The following is a 21,917-nucleotide window of genomic DNA, read 5'->3' on the forward strand; positions in this document are numbered from 1 at the left end:
TATATCTATCTCCTTTGCATACACCATGTCACATAACCACCATGCATTGAAATCAGAAATCCGAGGTGAAGGTGGTAGCTGTCATCTACATACCGATCATGATAAATATCCAAAAGAGACGCGAACAGCCTGTGCTGTGTACATATAAAAGCTGAAAATTCAGTTGTTGTTTTTAGGTTCTCCAGATGAATAGATAGGGTTAGCGGTGATGTTACCCCGGCTTGTGAGAGTGATGCAGGCGAGACATGTGACAGGAGCGTTGTTGGCAGTCTCTTTGACCGCGATCTTTGGTTGTCTTCACTTACTGAGTGAAGTGGCTCGTCTCGATGATGCAAGGGTCAGATTAGGTGAGTGATAGTTAACACAGAAAGAAAGAACAATATTCTATTAACATTTGTGCCAAGCGCACATACGCGTATTGTATATCCAACATTGCTTTTAACTTTGACTGACAAACCATACGATATTTCCATGCTGGGTTTAGTATCACCTTTCATTCAATGTTCTACAAATTCTTTGATTATTGTACGCCTGGAGAACGGAAGGTCCGGGGTTCGATCCCCGGCCACGTCATACCAAAAGACGTTAAAAGATGGTACTTGTCGTTACCCTGTCTGGCGCTCGGCATTAAGGGGCTAAAACAATCACTGGTCGGCTCGGAGTCAGTATATTATGTCTGAGTGGGGTGTTCATGTTAAACTGCGGCATGGTATTTCAGTGTGCTGGCACTATAAATCGGCATCAGTCCGGACTAGTACAAGAGCCACACATTCACACGTGCATGCACGTCGCTACATGAGAGCAATAATCTGGGACGAGACGTTAAACCCAATTTCATCTCACCTCACCTTTGGTTATTGTCAAGTTTCTAGTGTATATAATTGAATCAACTAGGGAACATCATATAAGCAATAACATTTATTTTCATGAAAAAGCAAACAATTGCAAGACAACCACTATTAAACTGAGACGTAAAATCGCGACGTTCCGGATACCGTTATCATGCAAGACTGAATAATGAACATGGCACAGAATACATACGGTAGGTGAACGATTAACGGTAACATTAACGTCGCTATTACAGTAAAATAAAGAAGTTGTTATCCATTAATTGTGACTACTTTGTCTTCCGTTAATTTCGAATAATGCCTATCAAAAAATTCAATTATAATACCACCAACACACAAACCCAACAATTACAACAACCATTGGCCTATTGTTGTCCTATCTGTATTACCAAACCATTAATTATCAATATTATATCCAATCATCTTTAATCGAAATTTGATAGATACAAAGTACAAAGTCAGTGTTTATTAAATCTGGTTGTAAAAAGGTGATTTATATCCCTTTGAGGGAACACACCTTGATAGTTTTAATCCAAGCCAGTTTGAAGGTAGAATTAGTGAGTAAATTATTTATCTTTTTAGCTTACAAGACAACCAAGTTAATCCCAGTTCTCTCCTTACACTTAGTTGCCTGGCTGCCATGTCACACAGGATCTATAGATATACGTGGTGAACACAAGTACTTAATTCTGTGTAGATTAAAACTAGACCCAATTCAAGCGACCAGTGCAATTTTGATTTGATTGGTGAATAATTTCGGTTTGTGATGAGCATGAAGCCATTGAAGGGAGGAGGTGAGTCTTGTTGTCAAGGAGTTATCTAGACCACCTGAGGCCCATATTTGACCCAATGATTGGGGAAAATGTCAAATAATCATATCGATTTTCATTTCATTTAATGTTAAAATAGTTATTTTATAAGTTATAACTAATGTTATGACTTTATAGAGGTGACTTGTATTTTACTGTAAAGAGGATTGTAATGCTTAGTTTTACATTTTTCATTGAATGCAATGTTGAAAGATATCTGAACTTTGAAGGACAATTAGAATGAAAAAACTACTTGCGATTCTTTTGCGAATATCAATTTTACTAGATACATTTAGTCAATTTCCGAGAGCGAAAAAGTCATAATATTCGTTGAAAGTATTTAAATGTCGAATTGAAAGTGCTGTAATTGGCTTCTAAGCAAACACATTTGGGGACGTTGCATAACGGTGCCGGTGCAGCGGTGTGTGACAAAAAAAATTTCTATGGATGATATGTGATTCTGATCAACTATACATATACTGATTCTGCTATTTCTGTTAATCCCACATAAATAACAACATTGCAGACATTGTTTAAGGCGTGAAACGTCACCTTTGATCTTGATATTGTGAATAATTAAAATAACAATTAAATATCTGTAACCTGCATTTTATGACTTACATCCTGTTTGGATGCAATAACCAGTGACTTCACACTTGCTCGGTAACCTCCCAATTGTCAGACAGTTTATGCCATGATGAGTCAAGGATGGTTAGTTAAGTAATAGTTACCTGTTTACCTTTCATTGAAGTGGAACAGACCAAAAAACAAACATTTTGAGGAATTTACAGGAGAAGTTTAATATGCACTTTTAATCATCACATCATACCAAAAATTACATATTTGAATTATTTACAGGATATATTATTCATCTTTAATATGGAACATATTTCACTATAACCTTCATACAGCGGGCGGAAATGTGTCATTTTACATAAGAAATAATAATATTACAATAATATTAGAAAGACACTATTTACACTGAAACGTGTGACATTACACATCTTAATTTTTTACAGCACATATTTCATAACATTATTCCAAAAGACAATATATTCATCACAGTTTTTGTTGTTGTTGTTGTTGCTTAAGTGTTTAAGAGGTCTTTTTCTGTCTTAGCAATTTCGGCTGACCTACCCCTCTTTGAAACTCGTGTGTGTGAGTAGGGTTCACATATCAATTACGAGTTTTAGTATTCATAAACTTTCTCTTTTTGTGTTGATATGATTTCTATTTTCGTAAACTATCATTGGTTGCTCTGTTTATATATGTTCGAGTAGCTGTCCATCTGTCAGAAATTAAGATAGTTTGGCCTCGCTATTGCATCTCTTGGCTACAGGAGATCTGAAACAGCTAGCTCAATTCAGTTCAGTTTTATTTCTCTGAAAAACCGCCAACGGTGGTACAAGAGTATATATATATACAACATATAATACACAATGCAGATCAAGATGGTAACAAGCCTCAATAAAACAAATATAAAAGAAAAAAATCTAACTGGCCTAATTGCAATTCTTGTTTTAACCAAGCCCGAACTGGGGCATGGTCTTGACATTCCAGTAACAAATGAGCAATGGAATCACGTTGATTTTAAGATTGGCATGCCTTGTCATAGTGCTTGTTGTGATTTCCTCAAAATCATATGGCACGGTACTTATAGTACATGTGGGACTCAGGTTATGGAGAAGTTTAATCTATATAACGTGTTCTTATTCTACCTAACAATGTATTTAATGAAAATAATGCAAAACAAACTCAGCAGTTAAACAGTTTTTATTTATCTTCCGATATCCTATTTCATTGAAAAAACTACTCCTTGTCTTGTCTGATAAAACACCTGCAACCCGACACAGATCAAACGCAACTTACAAACACAATCATTATCTTGTTAATCTATATCACTCAACAGGTTGGAGTAGCTTATTCTGCCCAGAGTGTGGAACAGCTCAGTTACACTGGTCACACTTGGCTGGTCTGTCTGATGATTGGGTCGTCTCACAAATGGGATGTCTGACAATTGGGAGGGAACCACTTGTCCAGCAGCTGACCAAGGAATAGTCACCATCGTGATTGTTTACGCTGGGGGCATATGGACCACTGTGGCGGACCTGCAGATGCTTGTAACACATCTCTAACGATTTGGGAAACAAAAATACACAATATATTATTACGTTTTCCTTCACATCTCAAATGTATATAATTCACAGCCTACCTAAAAGTGAAACAGCATTGTGATTATCCTTCACTGGTTTCCGATTGGAAAGAAGTTGTCTCTTCTCCCTCTAAAGGACATGATCCCAGTTTTGATACTACTACTTCTTGGGTGGCATCAAACTAACCGGATTGTGATCGCAGTATTATCCTGCACAATCTGCAGTATCACAATGAATGTGTACATTCTTGGATGCCACGCGTCGAGATGATTTGTTGGCGTCGACCTACTGCTCAGTGACATATTAAAGTGCTTCGTGACAAAATCATCTTTGGTGTTAATGATGGTTGGGCATCCGCTTTGGGAACATTTCAATGAAAGGTAGTTCGACGTCTAGATCTGATCATTCGAATTCGACTTTATTCACAAGGTGTGTAGGGCAGCGGCCCTTATCACATAGTGTTACAACGCAGTGACTGTTATTTTGTTCTATCACAGCTCTTCTTTATTCTGTAGACTTATATGCATACATTGCAAGATTCTTTAAAATATCTTCATTACTACTGGACATGAGTGTATAAAATTTATTCATAGAAGAATTGTGCTGGTACATAACCGTTCCTGGTAAATTGATATATATATATTATACATATTATCTCTGATTATATTGATATATATATATTATCTCTGATGGAAACCGGGGGCACGGTCGGCCCAGTCGTCTAAGGCGCCGCGATTCGTTTTGCAGTGTTGTGTCCCTTGGGCACGCCAGAAACCTATGATTGTGGGTTCGAATCCCGGTTCGCCCCGATTATGTTTCCAGGTTTGTCAGCATTCCCGTGCTCGTGGGTTTCACCGAAGTGTTAAACGTCTGACATCTGCATTACTTCGGGCTTTCCTCCCACATTAAGCTGACACGCCGTGATATAACTGGAATAATGTTAAAAGCGGCGTTAAACCAAACTCACTCACTCACTCACTCACTCACTCACTCACTCACTCACTCTAATGGAAACCGTAAGAAAACTGGAACGGTCCCAGCAGCTGCAGTGTGATATTGACTTAGCGTATAATGACATATATAGTGTCTGTGTCTGAGAAAGAAATGGAGGAGAAACTACCTTGACGCAAGATACATCTACATGAGAGTAACAACAGGAAAAGCAGATCTAACCGCTCATGGTGGACGACTGAGTGAGAAAGGGAACATGATGAGTAAAGCAGAGAAAATATGGAGAAAAACTTCTGGTGTAGATAAAAGGAAATGCACGGGTGCATACATATCATATAGAAAAAAAACTTTGATAAGTCCGTGCAGCATGCTTAACGTCGATACAGAAACGAGGCGCCTGAAATTCGTGTGCAGTGAAGATCAAGGTCAATTCTGGAAAACTATTGGGAGAGTAGGGGTCGGATTTGAACGAAACGAACGGATACCTATGGAGATCAACAGGGGAGATGAAACAATATGTAGGGATAAAGATGAGGTGTTGAACAGATGGAAAAGTGACTTTGAAGACTTGCAGACTAGTGATAATAACTTAAACTCTGATACGCTAAACGTGAACTATGTACGAAGTGACGTCACTATGTTTGAACCGGAGATGAGCACAGAGGGAGTTTAACGAGCTGTGCAGATGGCTAAGAGCGGTAAAGCTCCTGGTATTGATACTATTCAAGCGCAGTACCTTAAGGATGACTTCATGGTCTCTCCACTTCACTGTTTAGTCAACGTTTGCTTCAACTCGTCGATAATTCCAAAGATGTGGTCTCAGACAATCATTAACCCAATCCCAAAGTCTTCTAGCACTGATCCCCGCGATCCGCTCAGCTACAGAGGTATAGCCCTTGCTTCGGTTACATACAAGATCTATTGCTGTGTTTTGAATAATGTGGCTTTTAATGTGAACGGAGCAGAATGACATGATCAGTGTTAACAATATGTTCCGTCGTGGACGATCAACCATTGCCCACGTTAACTCTCTCACGAGTATAATTGAAACTAGAAAACAGCTAACGAAATCCACTTTTACTAGTTTTATAGACTTTAGAAAAGCATATGACAGTGTTGACAGAAAAATGTTGTGGGATAAGTTGTACAAGCGTGATGTTGATGGAAAGATGTTCCAGGCTTTGAAGTCACTCTACTCTGATGTGAGGTGCAGTGTTCCTGTCAACCATCTGCAAAAGACATGGTTCCCGTTAACAGGGGTGTCTAGCAAGGATGTATACTATCGCCTATCCTTTTCAAGTTCTTCATCAATGACTTAAACGAGATAATCAATGCCCTGGAGATTGGAGTGAACATAGGTGGGGAGACTAGGCATTCTGGCTTATGCAGATGATATGTGCTGATTGCTGGTACAGAGGCAGACCTTGCTATCTACTTTAAACTTGTGCCTGAAGAAGAACAACATAAACCCCGAAAAATTAAAGATTGTTCATTTCCGAAATCCATCAATCCAAAAATCCAACTTTAACTTCAACTTCAATATCCGGGGTAGAATAGGTCTTCAGTACCCCGTGCTTGCCGTAAAAGGTGACTAAGCTTGTCGTAAAAGGCGTCTAACGGGATCGGGTGGTCAGGCTCGCTGACTTGGTTGATGCATGTCAATCCCAATTGCATGGATCGATGATCATGTAGTCAATCACTGGATTGTCTGGTCCAGTCTCGATTACTTACAGACCGCTGTCCTATAGCTGGAATATCGCTGAGTGGGGCGTTAAACAACAACAAAAAAAACCAAACTGTACACATCTTGCAGGGCATTATATCCGTATTACCTATCCATAAGATGGATGACAATATATGTCCATGCTGCTATATGCTAGCTGTGATTGATTTGTTTTCAATACAAACTACTTAAAGGGGAAGTGTACACGCAAAAATCACTTTCTTTCTTTTTCTAAACAAAACGCAATTTTAGAATTAGTTAGTATCTGTGTTTGAAAATATACACTCATTTTCTTTCACAGTGAAAGTAGGAAGCTCACAATATAGTGAAAGTGATATGCCGTTATGAGGCCTTCGTTTTACGAGCGAAATAGGCCTGAGTTATCCCCCTTAGATTATGACGTAATTGGTGCCAATTCAACTGGGTCCCTGTCTATTCTCAACGCAAAAGATATCAAGGACCAGTTTGCGGTAAAACAACATGGTCTACGACACACTCCGGCGCAGTGGTGACTCAGCATAACACAACTCTGGCTGGCATCTGAGATGCTTGAATCACAAAACTGTACCTACACCACGTGAAGCGGCTCTAACAAAGCATGATGACGTCATAATGTTTATCAATTGGCACCAATGACGTCATATTGCAAGGGGCATAAGCCATGGTGTTTTTGTTATGGAAATGGTAAATGTGAAATAATAATAATGTATAAATAATTTTAGTGCAATAAATATGTTAATTAAATATGATGTTTTTATATTTTTGTCTATGACACTTCTATGTTAACACTTTTAATGTGGAAAAAGTACAAGAAAAAAAGGTTCATTTCCGTGTGAACTTGCCCTTTAAACGTCTTTTTTCTTTCTTTGCAGAGCGAGTAGTCATCCCATTACAGTTTGGCAAGGTGGATATTTATATTTATTTAAGTCATCATATCCATTAAGATGTGAGTGAGTGAGTTTGGTTTAACGCCGTTTTTAACATTATTCCAGTTATATCACGGCGTGTCAGCTTAATGTGGGAGGAAAGCCCGAAGTGATGCAAGTCTCAGACGTTTACCACTTCGGTGAAACCCACGAGCACGGGTATGGTGCTGACAAACCTAGAAACATAATCGAGGCGAACCGGGATTCGAACCCACAATCATAGGTTTCTGGCGTGTCCAAGGGACGCAACTCTGCACAGCGAATCACGGCGCCTTAGACGACTGGGCCACCCGTGCCCCTCATTAAGATGTGAATGCAATTACTGTAGAATATTGTGTTCACCGCAGCGAGATTATCATTTAACATTAGATAGGTTTCAGTCATATATCTGTATGAGGCAACGTGGGTTTTGTCCTTTTCAAAGATTACTTTTGTGGGAATATATCAATTAACATTTGCTTCACTGCAAGCCCGCATGAAGACATGCATTAATATGACATTGTTGTGATGGTGACATGTTGGGTCATTATTAATACATTTAATCATGTTTACTTTATTTTTCAGGACCCAGCGGACACAGATGATGATGATGATATTATTGTTATATACAACAAAGTTCCCAAGACTGGCAGTACATCATTCGCAAGCATCGCATATGAGTTGTGCAAGATAAATAGCTTCAATGTGGTTCTTATAGATATCACAAGACATGGTCACATATTATCTTTATCAGATCAGGTAAGTTAATCGTTTTCTTACATTAGATTATTGCATAATCAGCTCGACCGTGAATATTCTGTGAAGGTCACAGGCCTGTTCGAACTAAAAAATGTTGCTTAGGGAAAGACAGTTCAAACTTGTGTCTTGTGAATTGTGATTATAAACGCACTTTTGATAAAAAAAATATTCTTAAATAAAATCTAATACATATAGACCTAATTATGCATGACTGTGTGTTTAATGAAAAAAGTCTACATTTTGTAAAATACATTACCGTATTCGACGTAATAAGCACCCAGGGATAAAATGTTTGTAAAATAAACAGTGTTGAAAGATCGTAAATTTCGTGGTTAATGCTGACACCGACAGCCTGAAATGATACAAAAGAGATCTCTGTGTATTATACAGGACATATATAGTTTTACAGAACTTAATTGCCCATAATTAAGGGTGCATATAACACACGAGTGCGTATTATACACGAATAAATAAGTCTTGTGTACATTGATCAATCGGAAGGAATTGGGATGTTCTCTAGCCAATATATTACAAATATCGCAGTGGGCGCTTATTAGAGCGGGGCGCTTATTACGTCGAATGTGGTAATTGAATTCTTGGCCTGTCATTTCAAATAGTAGAGCATGAGATGAGAACTGATTCTCATTACAATCCTGCACGCACTATGCATCTCTAATGAAAGTGCCACAGACACCAGCTTGACTGACAGCTGGCGTAAATGAATGCGTTGCTCTGGATTCTTTCATTCCATACAATGTGTGAAGCTCATTTCTGGTGTCCCCCGCCGTGATATTGCTGGAATATTGCTAAAAGCGGCGTAAAACCAAACTCACTCACTCATTCCATACATAGGCAAAGGATACACAGTGACAACAAGGTGAAATGATTGATCACTGTTCACAGCCTGTTGTATTTTAGTCACACAGGAACTTTAATGCGTTGTTCCAGTGAGAACAGTTACATTCCAGAGAGTTCAGTCAGAAAACTCAAAGCCAGGAGTTAAGAAGTCACAAGCTGTGTAACACTGCATCTCGGGCAGATATTTTCATTTCGAGGCCAAGCAGTGGTGAAAATCCCTTTTTAATTCTAGTTTTATGTGACAAAGAAGCATGTAGATATGCAAATGTAGTGAAACATTTAACTGAACCATGCATCATTTTTCGGTTTTGGCAGTGTGGTGAAATAGAAGATGTTCCTGTTCTTCTTGCAGGTTTTTAGGCTTGAACAATGAAACCCAATTTGTTAAATACTTAGGGAAGCATTTTAAGATATCATGACAGTGTAATTAATTCACAAAAATAAAACTAGTTGTGTAAATCCCCAGTTCAATTGATTACAGAGTTGTAAAAAATTAAAGTTTGTCCACCAGTATACCTCCTTGATCAGCAGAAGACCCAGTATTGGAAAACGACCCATTACAGTCACAATACCACGCTTTATTCACTCAACCTAATTACTTACCGTAATGATCGATTCTTTTGGTAGACCATGGCGTAGCATGGAGTAGGGTCACCCAGATTCCCTTACGATCATGTTTTCTTTGCAGTCAGCTTCCTACCCTTCACCCCGACAGCTTTAGTTTTCGTTACGGTTTCAAAGCAGATACGATATTTGCGTCCAGTCGTATCTGTATGAGGTCCCGTGATTTGAAGTCTGTCATATAAAGATTGTTAGATTTCGCTCATGGCTTGTAAAGTACTTTTACTTTAATATCTTACGGCAATATCCCACTGCGCACTTGGACATAATCGCAATGACTTTTAGAAAGGGTGACATAGACAGAGTAAGTCTCATGCTATGTTACGACTGTAGGCTATCCGTTTCTAAAGAACTAATTTCCGTCGCGTTTTATGGCACTGTGAGGAAATAGCCATCACCTGATGTGAAACATTTGAGATACTGCAAGATTCCTTTTCTGTGATGTAATAATTAACAACGTTACAATGTGATATTACTTTTAAATTCTGGCGTTATCATTAAACAGCAATGTTAAAATGAGAGATCGTTTATCATCTGTTAAAAGTTTCCATCACATTAATAATATAGTGCATCCATATATCAGTAAGATAAGAGTTGAATTGGATATACAGCAACACACACACACACACACACACACACACACACACACACACACACACACACACACACACACACACACACACACACACACACACAAAACACACACACACAAAACACACACACACACACAAAACACAATGCCACTTCATTACGTGGCACGAAAATGCCCATTTCCTGACCTGACCTGACCTGCCCAAACTAAATTATTAACTGTTTAAGTCAGAATTATACACTGAACCCTACACACAACTATGACGCCATAGAGATCCGACCTTGCATCTTGAGATGCCTGTCGTTAGAGGCGAATAACGGGATCGGGTGGTAAGGTTTGCTGACTTGATTGATGCTTGTCATCGTATCCTAATTGCATGGATCGATGCTCATGATATCAATAAATAGATTGTGTGGTCAATATGAAGTTGTATAATGCCTCTCCCTGGATAACGGCATTAATCAGTTACACACATTTCGAGGTCACAATCGCTGCAATGCATTCTGTAAGACATGAAAAACTGAAGTTAGCAGAATACATAAATCCAAATATGCATTCCTCCACTTAGTTTAGACACTGTCTATCTGTCTCTTCAATAGGCACATGCATCTGATTCAGAACAAAGGAATACAAGTAACTGTTCATTAAATTAAAAGCCTCAGTAATTCCATTAATTCCAAACCTGTACAACTGGTCACATAATATACATTCATACCGTTATTTTTCAGCACGGTTTGAAAAACAGGGGAATTAATTCATTTAATGAGCATAGATTCCTAACATTTGGCATAAAAAGGCATAGTTGCACATGCCAATATCATTTTCCACAGGTGATGTTGCCTATGGGCATAGAATCTCAACAATTCCACACATTATTCCAAAGGGCATTCATGTAAAAACACAATTTCATGCAATGTCCAGATGACATTTCAAACTGTTATTATTTCCCTTTCGGCTGAGATTGTGTCATCTAACAGGAAAAATAACAGTTTGGTATAATTGTCTAAAACTGGATTCACTTCCTCAAACAACCGACTCTCAATGTGATGTATGATTGCATGAGAAGCTGTAACATAATAAGTTAGGCCACTGTGTGCTTAATATCAGAGTAATGTGTGTGATGGAGTGTGAATTTCATATTGATGTGTATCCAGTGTTTGAAATTAAACGTGGTCTAGGGGAAGAGCGTCTGCCCGGAGAGCGGAAGGTCGGTGGTTCAATCCCCCACCTGCGTCATACCAAAAGACGTTAAAGGATGGTACTTGTTGAAACCCCGCTTTGAAAATAAAAGGGGTGCCGGGTCCATGAGGTTTTCTAATGTAGTATTTAAATCAATGGATCGCATCACTCTCAAATTTTCAACATCAGAGTTATGTCAAGAACCCCTTGACTCATGCTGCAAATATTGTGATTATTTGGTGGATGATTGCGTGTAATTCTGTAAATTAATCCACTGTGTGTTTTGAGAAATGTGTTTTGTGGTATGTATGACACATCATTTTGACCTATCCACAATGTTGTTGTTTCCAGATGAGGTTGATCACTAACATCACAAGCTGGACAGAGAAGAAGCCGGCACTGTATCACGGACATGTAGCCTTCATTGATTTCTCAAGGTAAGGATGTTTGCAGTCTTTAAAACACAATGTCATGATCATGCACCTGAGGACCAGTCAACACAACACAGGTATTTTAGTGTTTTAATACAGACTATTTAAAACCGACCACAGTTGCATGGGACCTGTGGATTGCCAGATAGAGGGAGTGATGTTTGAGACTGCAAAAAGCAATCTGCAAGTCATATCATGGCAGCCTCTAAATAATCGTGTCTGGACCAACAACTAGCGATCCACGCCATCAAGATAAGATGACACCTGATCTGCCAAATCACACAGCCTGATCATCTCATCCTCATTTAGTCGGCTCCAACGAAATCATGATATACTGGGGACGCTTATTCTGATACTCATGAACACGTTTTCTGCAACTCAATATTGCAACAAGTTTCAACATCATAGCCAAACATGCAGGTTCAGTGTGAGAGGCATTGTACTGTAACGATACTGATTTCATGGATTGAACTTAATGACAAACCTGTCTAAAACCAATGTTTCATTTCAGCCGTGAACATATTCAGTTTAAAATGTTTACCTGTCATGATTAATGTGATGTGAATATTCTATTCTTATGCGTGTACCAATATCTTCTTTGATAGGCATTTAGAATATGTTTGGTATTGTTCCAGAACTCCATTCCATATTTTGTAACACATCGAGAATTATGAGTCATATTAAAATATTACGTTGCATTGTTTTTGTACACAGGAATTTGAGATAATATAGTCATATGGGTACTGTGCTTCTGTTTTGCTGATTTACAGAATGACGACAAAATAGATATTTGGGGATATTATTGAACAATGACGTGAGTGCGTGGTATATCTGCTACCATGTGGCTCGTGTTCTGTCACTTCTGTATCATATAGTGACACAAGTGAGTGAGTATGGTTTTACGCCGCTTTTAGCAATATTCCAGCAATATCACGGCGGGGGACAACAGAAATGGGCTTCACACAATGTGCCCATGTCGGGAATCGAACCCGGGTGTTCAAAGTGACGAGCAGACGCTTTAACGAGTAGACTACCCGACCGCCAAGAGAGACACAAGGTTGCTGTGAATATGTTACATGGGACCTGGACACATCGTGAAATAAATGATCACCTTTGTGATCACATCACTGAACATAACATTAAGTATGACACAGTTGGAATGAAACATTGGTTTCAGACAGGGATGTCATTTAATAGACCCACAATAAATTTGAATCTATGCAAGACGCGACATCGACCAACATAATGAAGAGGGATGTGTATGTTTGAATGACTCAACTCAACTTGGCTATTTTTTCTTCTTTTTTTTCAATTATATCCCAGATATATGACGGCGGTCTGTAAATAATCGAGTCTGTAACAGACAATCCACGGATTGATATCATGAGCATATATTCACACAATTTAAATACGATGACATACATCAACCAAATCAGCGAGCCTGACCACCCGATCCCGTTATTCGCTTCTTACGGCAAGCACGAGTTGCTGAAGACCTAGTCTATCCCGGATATTCACGGGTCTCACTCAACTTGTCATTCACGCTTTTGTGTTGAAGAAACCTTCATGTATATCTGATGTTAGAGACCCTACGTTGTTTAGTTACGTCTGTAGGAAGCATTTGAATTCACTTACACACTGGAAGAGAAGAGGCTTGATTGTGAATGGGACATTTAGGGTGAAATGAAGCTTAACTACAAAACAAAACAGTCCGTTTAACGTACGGGAACGATGAATTGCAAAATAACTCAAAATCGAGAATAGTCTACTTAACTTTATGTCAATACGGTACACGGCTGCAATATCTGATGTGTGATACTTTTATTCCCATCTGTTTTAAACGGTCATGTTGTTATCTGTATATCTTAAAAATGTGTACATGAACTTAGTACTTGAATTTTACGTCTATTTTCGCTGCTAGCGATCGGAGTGCCATAAAGTTCAGTTCAATTCAAACAAGTAAATACAAATTATCAATGCATTAGAACAACCAGGCCAGATCATCATGTAACCTGCTAACACCTTAACCACTAGGTTTCTCCTACACGTTCCAGCAAGACGCTCCAAGCAGATACAGACTTGATGATACTTTAACAGTTTGACACATGTTTGATATAAGCATGATATATTGTTTTCCAGATGATAGTTTCACATGTATTATTTCCATTCACAGTCTTGGTTTGCTAAAGAAGCCCATATATATTAACATGGTGCGGAACCCCCTGGATCGGCTGGTTTCTCACTACTATTTCCTCCGATATGGAGACGATGTTAATCCAGCCAAAGAGCGGAAACATACAGGAGACAATGAGGTACAGTTGTCAGGCTTTGTCTTCAATGTCTGCTGTTCTGTTCTTGGGAATAAGGCAACCAACAGTCATTAATTTCATTATAGGAAGACCATGATTTAAACCTGAAAGTCGGAGGACTAGTTCTTTTCTCACAGAATGTACTTATAAAACTTATAGCTGGAATATTGCTGAGTGCGGCGTCAAACAACAAACAAACATTTGTCAATGAAAAGTTTCTGATAACATGTTAAATTTGTTCCAGGTTAACAGGCATCTTCTGTTGTTTTTATACCTTTCTGGCAACATTAAAAGAAAATGTTTCGAGAAGACATTACTTAAGGAGACAGTACTTGATCAAATAATATGAAGCTGATTTTGGTACAAAAGTGTACAGTCTGGTTGTCTTAATTTCAGTCAACATACAAACTGCAAAGAAACTTACACAAAACATAAAACAGGTTGGTTTTGGACACCAGATACATCCTAATACGCCTTGAAACTAATCTTGAAACTAACTCTTTAAACAAAATGCCACATATGATTGTTAAATGTCAATCTGAGTTACTTTGGATTCTCCCCTCATGTTATGGGATGTTGTGCCATAACACAAATAATATCCCAAGCAGCATTAAAACTCCAGCCCATCTCTTGTCACTACTGTTAACTGCTCCATCTCTGAGTATCACACTTTGTAGGCTGTTAACATATTGCTGATGTTATAAAGCTCGTTCACTCTCTCTCACTCATTCACCCACTCTCACTGTGGTAACTTGCGTAAAGACTGAGTAGTTCACTGAGTGGTCTGTTGAGAAGTGTAGCTGAGATGGTATGAAACCCATTCAGTTTGGTTATCTGTTTTGAATGTATATGGTCTTTGGTTTGTGAGATATAAATCCTGATTCATATATGTGTTATAATTGAAAGAGAAATCATTTAAAGAGTAAACAGCAACGCAATTCGGTCAGGATGAGACGTTCAAGTTATATTTAATATCTCATTTAGATGGTTGTTCATCGAAAAAGGTTAAAGGTGTTTCTGTTCTGTTGGGGAAACTTGATCTCTTATGTCACAAGTTTAAATGGTTTGATGCAGTATTTCGTGAACCTGCTTGAACATCAAGCACATCAGAAAACATCTGTGACCTCTTCTGATGATTGATCGCATGTAACACTCTCAATTATAATTAGTCAATGAATTACAAAGAAGACAATGAGAGGTCATAATCACCGATACAATGGGTCATAAATATTTATGATATTATATTATGATGGATACGTATGTGTATTACCAAACCAAAGGGATTTGAAAAATAATGTAAGAATTGATGCCCCAGTTAAGATATGGATATGGATACGATACCATCATGACGCAGTTAAAATTGTATCCCATATCATCACATATCTACAGTAATTGATCATTGTGACATTTGATTTTCAGACATTTGACGAATGTGTCAGTCGAAATGGGGAAGGCTGTGATCTTAAACACCTGTGGCTACAAATTCCATTTTTCTGTGGCCAATCTGCACAGTGTTGGTAAGTAAAAGATATGTTGAAAATGAAGTACACATTTGGTCTTGTTAAAGTTTGCCTTTCACCTAGCTGCTGAGTGCTCCATTATGCATAAATGTTCCCTTTGCAAGTAACATGAAAATTGGTCTCTCTCTTCATTCCCAATGACACTAATGTCCAAACACAAGGGCCACAGGGACACTCAATGACCACAAATGAGGACATATTTCATATAACTTCACATCATGTTGTACAGTGTTCTGAAACGTTAAAAACTGAGCACGTTAGGTAACAAATGCCCCTTGGAAGGACTTGAGTTTTTTAATGGGTTTGTCAAGTTGGATAGTGGTGAACACATCTTTACCTTGAGGTAGTTTCTGAATGACAAACCTTCTGTTTTACAGGGTACCCGGTAGTAAGTGGTCTCTAGAACAGGCGAAGCACAATCGAACACATCATTACCAGTAGGTAGTTTCTGAATCACAAACTTTCTGTTTTACAGGGTACCCGGTAGTAAGTGGGCTCTAGAACAGGCGAAGCACAACCTTGTCCATCATTACTTGGTGGTAGGTGTAACAGAGGAGCTTGGTGACTTCATTGCTGTGTTGGAGGCGACTCTGCCACGTATGTTCTTAGGGGCAGTCCAGCTGTTCAATTCAGGTGAGACTTCAGGTTAATAGAATTTACGTGCAGTTTACATTTTTTATTTGTCACCGTATCGAATACTAATCAAACAGTTAGTATCAAGTGTGAAATTGATTGTTGGGATTTTATCGATAAACATAAATGCTTGAAACAAATATCTATGCTTCAAACTGTTTTACAGCTTTTTTTTGAAAAATATACTTACATATAGTGTTATGTAAAGAAATATCTAGTCTCCATATAAAATCATTGCGATGTGTCAGATGAAGGTAGATAACTATGGGTTGATCTGCAGGTGTACGGTGTATTAATTGGGCTGAACCAAACTTTTGTTTTGTTTTTCCTTATTTTGGGGGCGAAAACCTGCAGGACCTGTAAGATCAATATTACTAGTATTTACATTACTTCGGTGAAATCTTATGTTATTTTACAGCAACCACAATTGGATTACCTGAATACGTTCTCGGTACAATAATAGTTTGGAATACAGTTTCTGAATCACCTGTTGATACGGAAGAAAATGTATGTACAGCTTTTTATGTCGACATCCATGGACACAGCATCTATGATTGAGACAGACGTTTTCTACATTTGGACCTGCTCTCTGTTGTCATGCAACACTTATCATATATTCATGTATCGGTATATAACCATCTGGGCCTCTTTGAAAACATTGAGGGATATCGTTTTCTGAAGCTTTTCAGCACTACACCAAATTGCTTTTATGATTGTTTAACAAAATAATCTCAAGTTTAATCAAACACTTCATATGGATTGGAATGGCTTAAGTGTTCCAATTTTGCCCCCGTAATTTCCAACTCCAGACTCTTGAAGTCAAGAAGCATATGTGATATATCCACCTGATAGCACCACCATGTCCACATTTACAAGTTCCTGCATCACGGGTGGAGTGGGGCAACCCAGTGGTTAAAGTACCGTACTTGCAGCACCGTACGAAGGGTGATATGGGTGAGGACCCACCGTGATGGCTCTGGAATATTGCTAAACGCGTAGTAACGCCATACTCACTCTTACCGCAAGCAGTGAGATCCCATTATTGAATTCCAAATTTGGAATGTGTTATTAATATAGAAGTGGTGAGAATGTTCCTTTTTCACCCGATTATTTCAGACAATGTAATGTGCTGACTTGTTTTGTTACACCACTATGTGAGACTTTTGAGTTGCGGCCCTTAGACACGCCAGAAACCTGTGATTTTCGGTTCGAATCCCGGTTCGCCCCGATTATGTTTCTAGGTTCGTCAGCACCATTCGTGCTCGTGCTCACCAAAGTGGTAAACGTCTGAGACCTGCATCACCACGGGCTTTCCTCCCACATTAAGCTGACACGCCGTGATATAACTGGAATACTGTTAAAAACGGCGTTAAGCCCAACTCACTTCCTATATTTTGTTACAGTGTGATGAAAGTGATGTGTTAATGCTTCAGGTAGCATGTCCCATCGGCGGAAAACCACAAAGAAGATTGTTCCCAAACCAGAAACCCTGGCCCGTATACAGCAATCTGCAACATGGCGGATGGAGAACGAGTTCTATGTGTTTGCTGTAGAACAGTTTCATTTTGTGAAGCACAAGACATTTAGCCTCGTAGATGGGGAATATGTTGAAAAGGGAAAGAGTTTTATCTACAATAAAATTCGGCCTAACCCACACTGGCTTTGAGACATGTCACTATGGTTAATTAGAATGAATGTATATAGATAATTAGGATCAGATTCATCTAAAGAACGACTCGTCCTTAATGTCTGTTTGTCTGAGCAAGATGTGCAAGAGGTTACTCCCCTTAGTCATCTAGATGGACAAATGAAACGTTCACATAACAGTACTCATTTTTTAATGTTGAGTGAGTTCTTTGCCCTATAAATAAAAGAAGATGAGAAATATGATGATACTATGTAGAGGGCCGTCCAGTTCAAAAGAAGTGAACCAAAATGGCTTGAGGGAGAACTCAAGGAGGAGGACCGGTTGGACAGGTTCTATCACTGTATTTACTTACAGGAGTTGCAAGCATGACTCTTGTGTCAGATGTTCAATTCCTTTACAAAGCTTTCCTTCACATATGTTTAACATTTAATCAAACAGTGTTCATACAGAGGCAGATGACTGTCACTTCATTTGAGTGAGTTGGGTTTAACGACGCTTTTAACAGTATTCCAGTTATATCGCGGCGTGTCAGCTTAATGTGGGAGGAAAGCCCGAAGTGATTCAGGTCTAAGACGTTTACCACTTCGGTGAAAGCCACGAGCACGGATAGGGTCCTGACAAACCTAGAAACATAATCGGGCGAACCGGGATTCGAACCCACAATCATAGATTTCTGGCGTGCCTAAGAGATGCAGTTCTGCACAGCGACTCCCGGCACTTCATTTGAAGCGTTTACTTTACTGGTTGTATGTTTTAACTTAAAGAGGCAGCAGAGTATATCATAGACATGATGTAACATATCCATACATGTTGATGGTTTAGAATCATAATGCATGTCTCTTGAAAGTGATCTTACCAACTGCAGATGAAGATAGTTAATGGAAATATTAAAGGGAGCCTTGCAAAATTGTGACTTACTGGGTGTGTTTGACTTTTTAAGCCATGTTTTCTGAAAGCGTGATGGTCTGTCATAAGTTAATAATCATCAATTTAGGTATTGAAGGAGTATGCAAGTGGATTATGCAGGTGAAGCAGAGTAACACTGGTGTAAGAGAATATTGAGTTACACACATTAAGTAAACTAGTAAATATACTATATAGAGGCACAGCATAATAGGGTGAAGGTACATGTACTTACAATTTATATCCTATTGGCAGAATGTTTTTTTTGTTTCATTGTTGGAAACCTTGTTATGTTTGTATTGATACAAATAAAGGTAAAATGCAAATCACAAGTCACTTCTGTTTCAGGTTGAAAAGAAATTTGTTTTTAATCTTCTGTAACAAGGTAATTCACCCAAACACAATCTGAATAAATAATAATAAGATTTTCAGTTGTTGTTTTCATGTTCACAAAAATCATAGTTACAACACAAATTTGTTTGTGATAAACTATCCTTCACAGTGGTTAATTTATTTTATTGCATGCAAAAAAAATGATTTAATTCCACTGCCAGCAAGTAGAATTAACAAGCTTCTACTGAAGCTATCCAGAAATGGGCTTCATACAATGTACTGTTAGATAATGGACAGATACCGTTACTGTTTATAATCAACTGCTTAGTGCTTTTTTCATATCATCAGAAACATTTTATGAAAAGTATAGAGATGTATATGAGTGAGTGAGTGAGTTGTGTTTAACGCCGCTTTTAACAGTATTTTAGTTATAACACGGCGTGTCAGCTTAATGTGGGAGGAAAGCCCGAAGTGATGCAGGTCTCAGACGTTTACCACTTCGGTGAAACCCACGAACACGGGTATGGTGCTGACAAACCTGGAAACATAATCGGGGCGAACCGGGATTCGAACCCACAATCAAAGGTTTCTGGTATGTCCAAAGGACGCAACTCTGGACAACTAAGGACAGTGAATTGCGACACCTTAAACCACTAGGCCACCCGTGCCTCTGACTTCTTTATTACCTATCTTTGAGTACACAGAAAACGACTTTGTGTTCAGAAGGCTCAGCAAAATTAAACATTTGCCATATTCCTATTTTGCAAACCTTCTACAGTACAAGAGCACATAAGCATATCATCAGCAAAATGCAACAACAATATCTTAACAATCCCTTGTACATCCCTTCCGAAAATTCCTGTCGCAAATTGTCAGCCAAACTACAGAGAACGAACTTGCTTGACTCTTAACGCTTCTTACAGGGGTATTTTACATAGGGCGGAGTGTGGATCATTAATTATGGACCACAAGCAATTGGACACACGTGAAACCAATCTTGGAAGAGCTTAGACATGCAAAATCACATTCCCTTTTTAAGTGTTGGGCCAGTCACTGAATACCACCAAAAAGAATTTTTTTTCTTTTTAGCACTATATTCCCTTTCAAAAACGGTTCTCTTCAGCTACGTGTCCAGTGGGTTAGGATCCCTGGTACTGTTTTGGGCAGCTTAAAACGTTTAACTGATGGACGTTCTCTGTATGGCCATGGTATAACCAATGCACAGAGATTTTTCAGTGAATCGAGTTCTTATGTTCTGTTGTACCATTTCCCTTCTGAGAGATTAAACAAAGCTGACCACGATCTGGTGAGGTGAGGTGAAATTTGGTTTAACGTCGCGTCCAAGATTATTGCACTTATATAGCGACGTGCATGCACGAGTGTGTGTTTGTGCGGCTGCTTGTACTAGTCCGGACTGATGCCGATTTATAGTGCTAGCTCACTGAGATACCATGCCGCAGTTTAACATGAATACCCCACAGTATACTGACTCCGAGCGGACCAGTCCTTGTTTTAGCCCCTTAATGCCGAGCGCCAGACAGGGTAACAACAAGTACCATTTTTTAACGTCTTTTGGTATGAGGCGGTCAGGGATCGAACTCCGGGCGGACGCTCTACCACTTTGACACAAGGTGCAGTTATATCATTTGATTTTGGTTGGTTGGTTGTTTTACGCCGCACTCAGCAATATCCCAGCTATATGACGGCGGTCTGTAAATAATCGAGTCTGGACCAGACCATCCAGTGATTGATATCATGAGCATCGATCCACGCAATTGGGATCGATGACATGCATCAACCAAGTCAGCGAGCCTGACCACCCGATCCTGTTAGTCGCCTTTTACGACAAGCATTGGTTGCTGGAGACCTGTTCTACCCCGGAATCTTCACGGGTCTATATCATTTGAAGATCATAGAAAGTTGACATTGTGTGCATGACAAACCATTGGAGGTTAACAAAAGTTCGTGTTTAGTATGTACACCCACAACCCATTTCACAATCAATCCATGGTGGGGTGAGGTGAAATGGAGTTTAACGTCGCGTCCAAGATTATTGCACTTATATAGCAACGTGCATGTACGTGTGTGTGTTTGTGTGGCTGCTTGTACTAGTCCGGACTGATGCCTATTTATAGTGCTAGCTTACTGAGATACCATGCCGCAGTTTAACATGAATATCCCACAGAAATTTGGTTTAACGTCGCGTCCAAGATTATGGCACTTATATAGCGACGTGCATGTACGTGTATGTGTTTGTGTGGCTGCTTGTAGTAGTCCGGACTGATGCCGATTTATAGTGCTAGCTCACTGAGATACCATGCCGCAGTTTAACATGGATAACACACTCAGACACAGTATACTGTGACTCCGAGCGGACCAGTCCTTGTTTTAGCCCCTTAATGCCGAGCGCCAGACAGGGTAACAACAAATACCATTTTTTAACGTCTTTTGGTATGAGGCGGTCAGGGATCGATCCCCGGACCTTCCGCTCTCCGGGCGGACGCTCTACCACTAGACCACGGAGACCGTCGTATTCATTAGTGAGAGTAGTTGTTGACGATGAAACAAGATCGACGCCAAGATCGAATCAAGAGCATACACTACCTGGGTGTTTGGCTACACATATTGCAAAAACATCGCTATTTATCGGCATTCTGCCGGTCTATGCGGATCAGGACACTCCCAAGGATCAAATCACTTCCCTTGCGATCATAATGTCACCTTTTACTTTCTGCATACTGT

The 21,917-nt window shown here is 39.1% G+C and overlaps 1 protein-coding gene across 1 annotated transcript; it reads left to right on the top strand.

Annotated features, from left to right (window-relative positions):
- Positions 1–202: 202 nt before the first annotated feature.
- LOC139459175 (heparan sulfate 2-O-sulfotransferase 1-like) lies at positions 203–18,009 on the top strand. Its single transcript, XM_071240628.1, has 8 exons — positions 203–347; positions 7,357–7,388; positions 7,975–8,148; positions 11,750–11,835; positions 14,003–14,141; positions 15,558–15,655; positions 16,134–16,291; positions 17,725–18,009. Exons 1-8 carry the CDS (start codon positions 209–211, stop codon positions 17,955–17,957), a joined length of 1,059 nt encoding a protein of 352 aa, XP_071096729.1. The 5' UTR covers positions 203–208; the 3' UTR covers positions 17,958–18,009.
- The last annotated feature ends 3,908 nt before the right edge of the window (positions 18,010–21,917 follow it).

Source organism: Haliotis cracherodii, unplaced genomic scaffold (genome assembly GCF_022045235.1).
Source record: "Haliotis cracherodii isolate W230 unplaced genomic scaffold, xgHalCrac1.p SCAF_13, whole genome shotgun sequence".
Lineage (NCBI taxonomy): Eukaryota > Metazoa > Mollusca > Gastropoda > Lepetellida > Haliotidae > Haliotis > Haliotis cracherodii.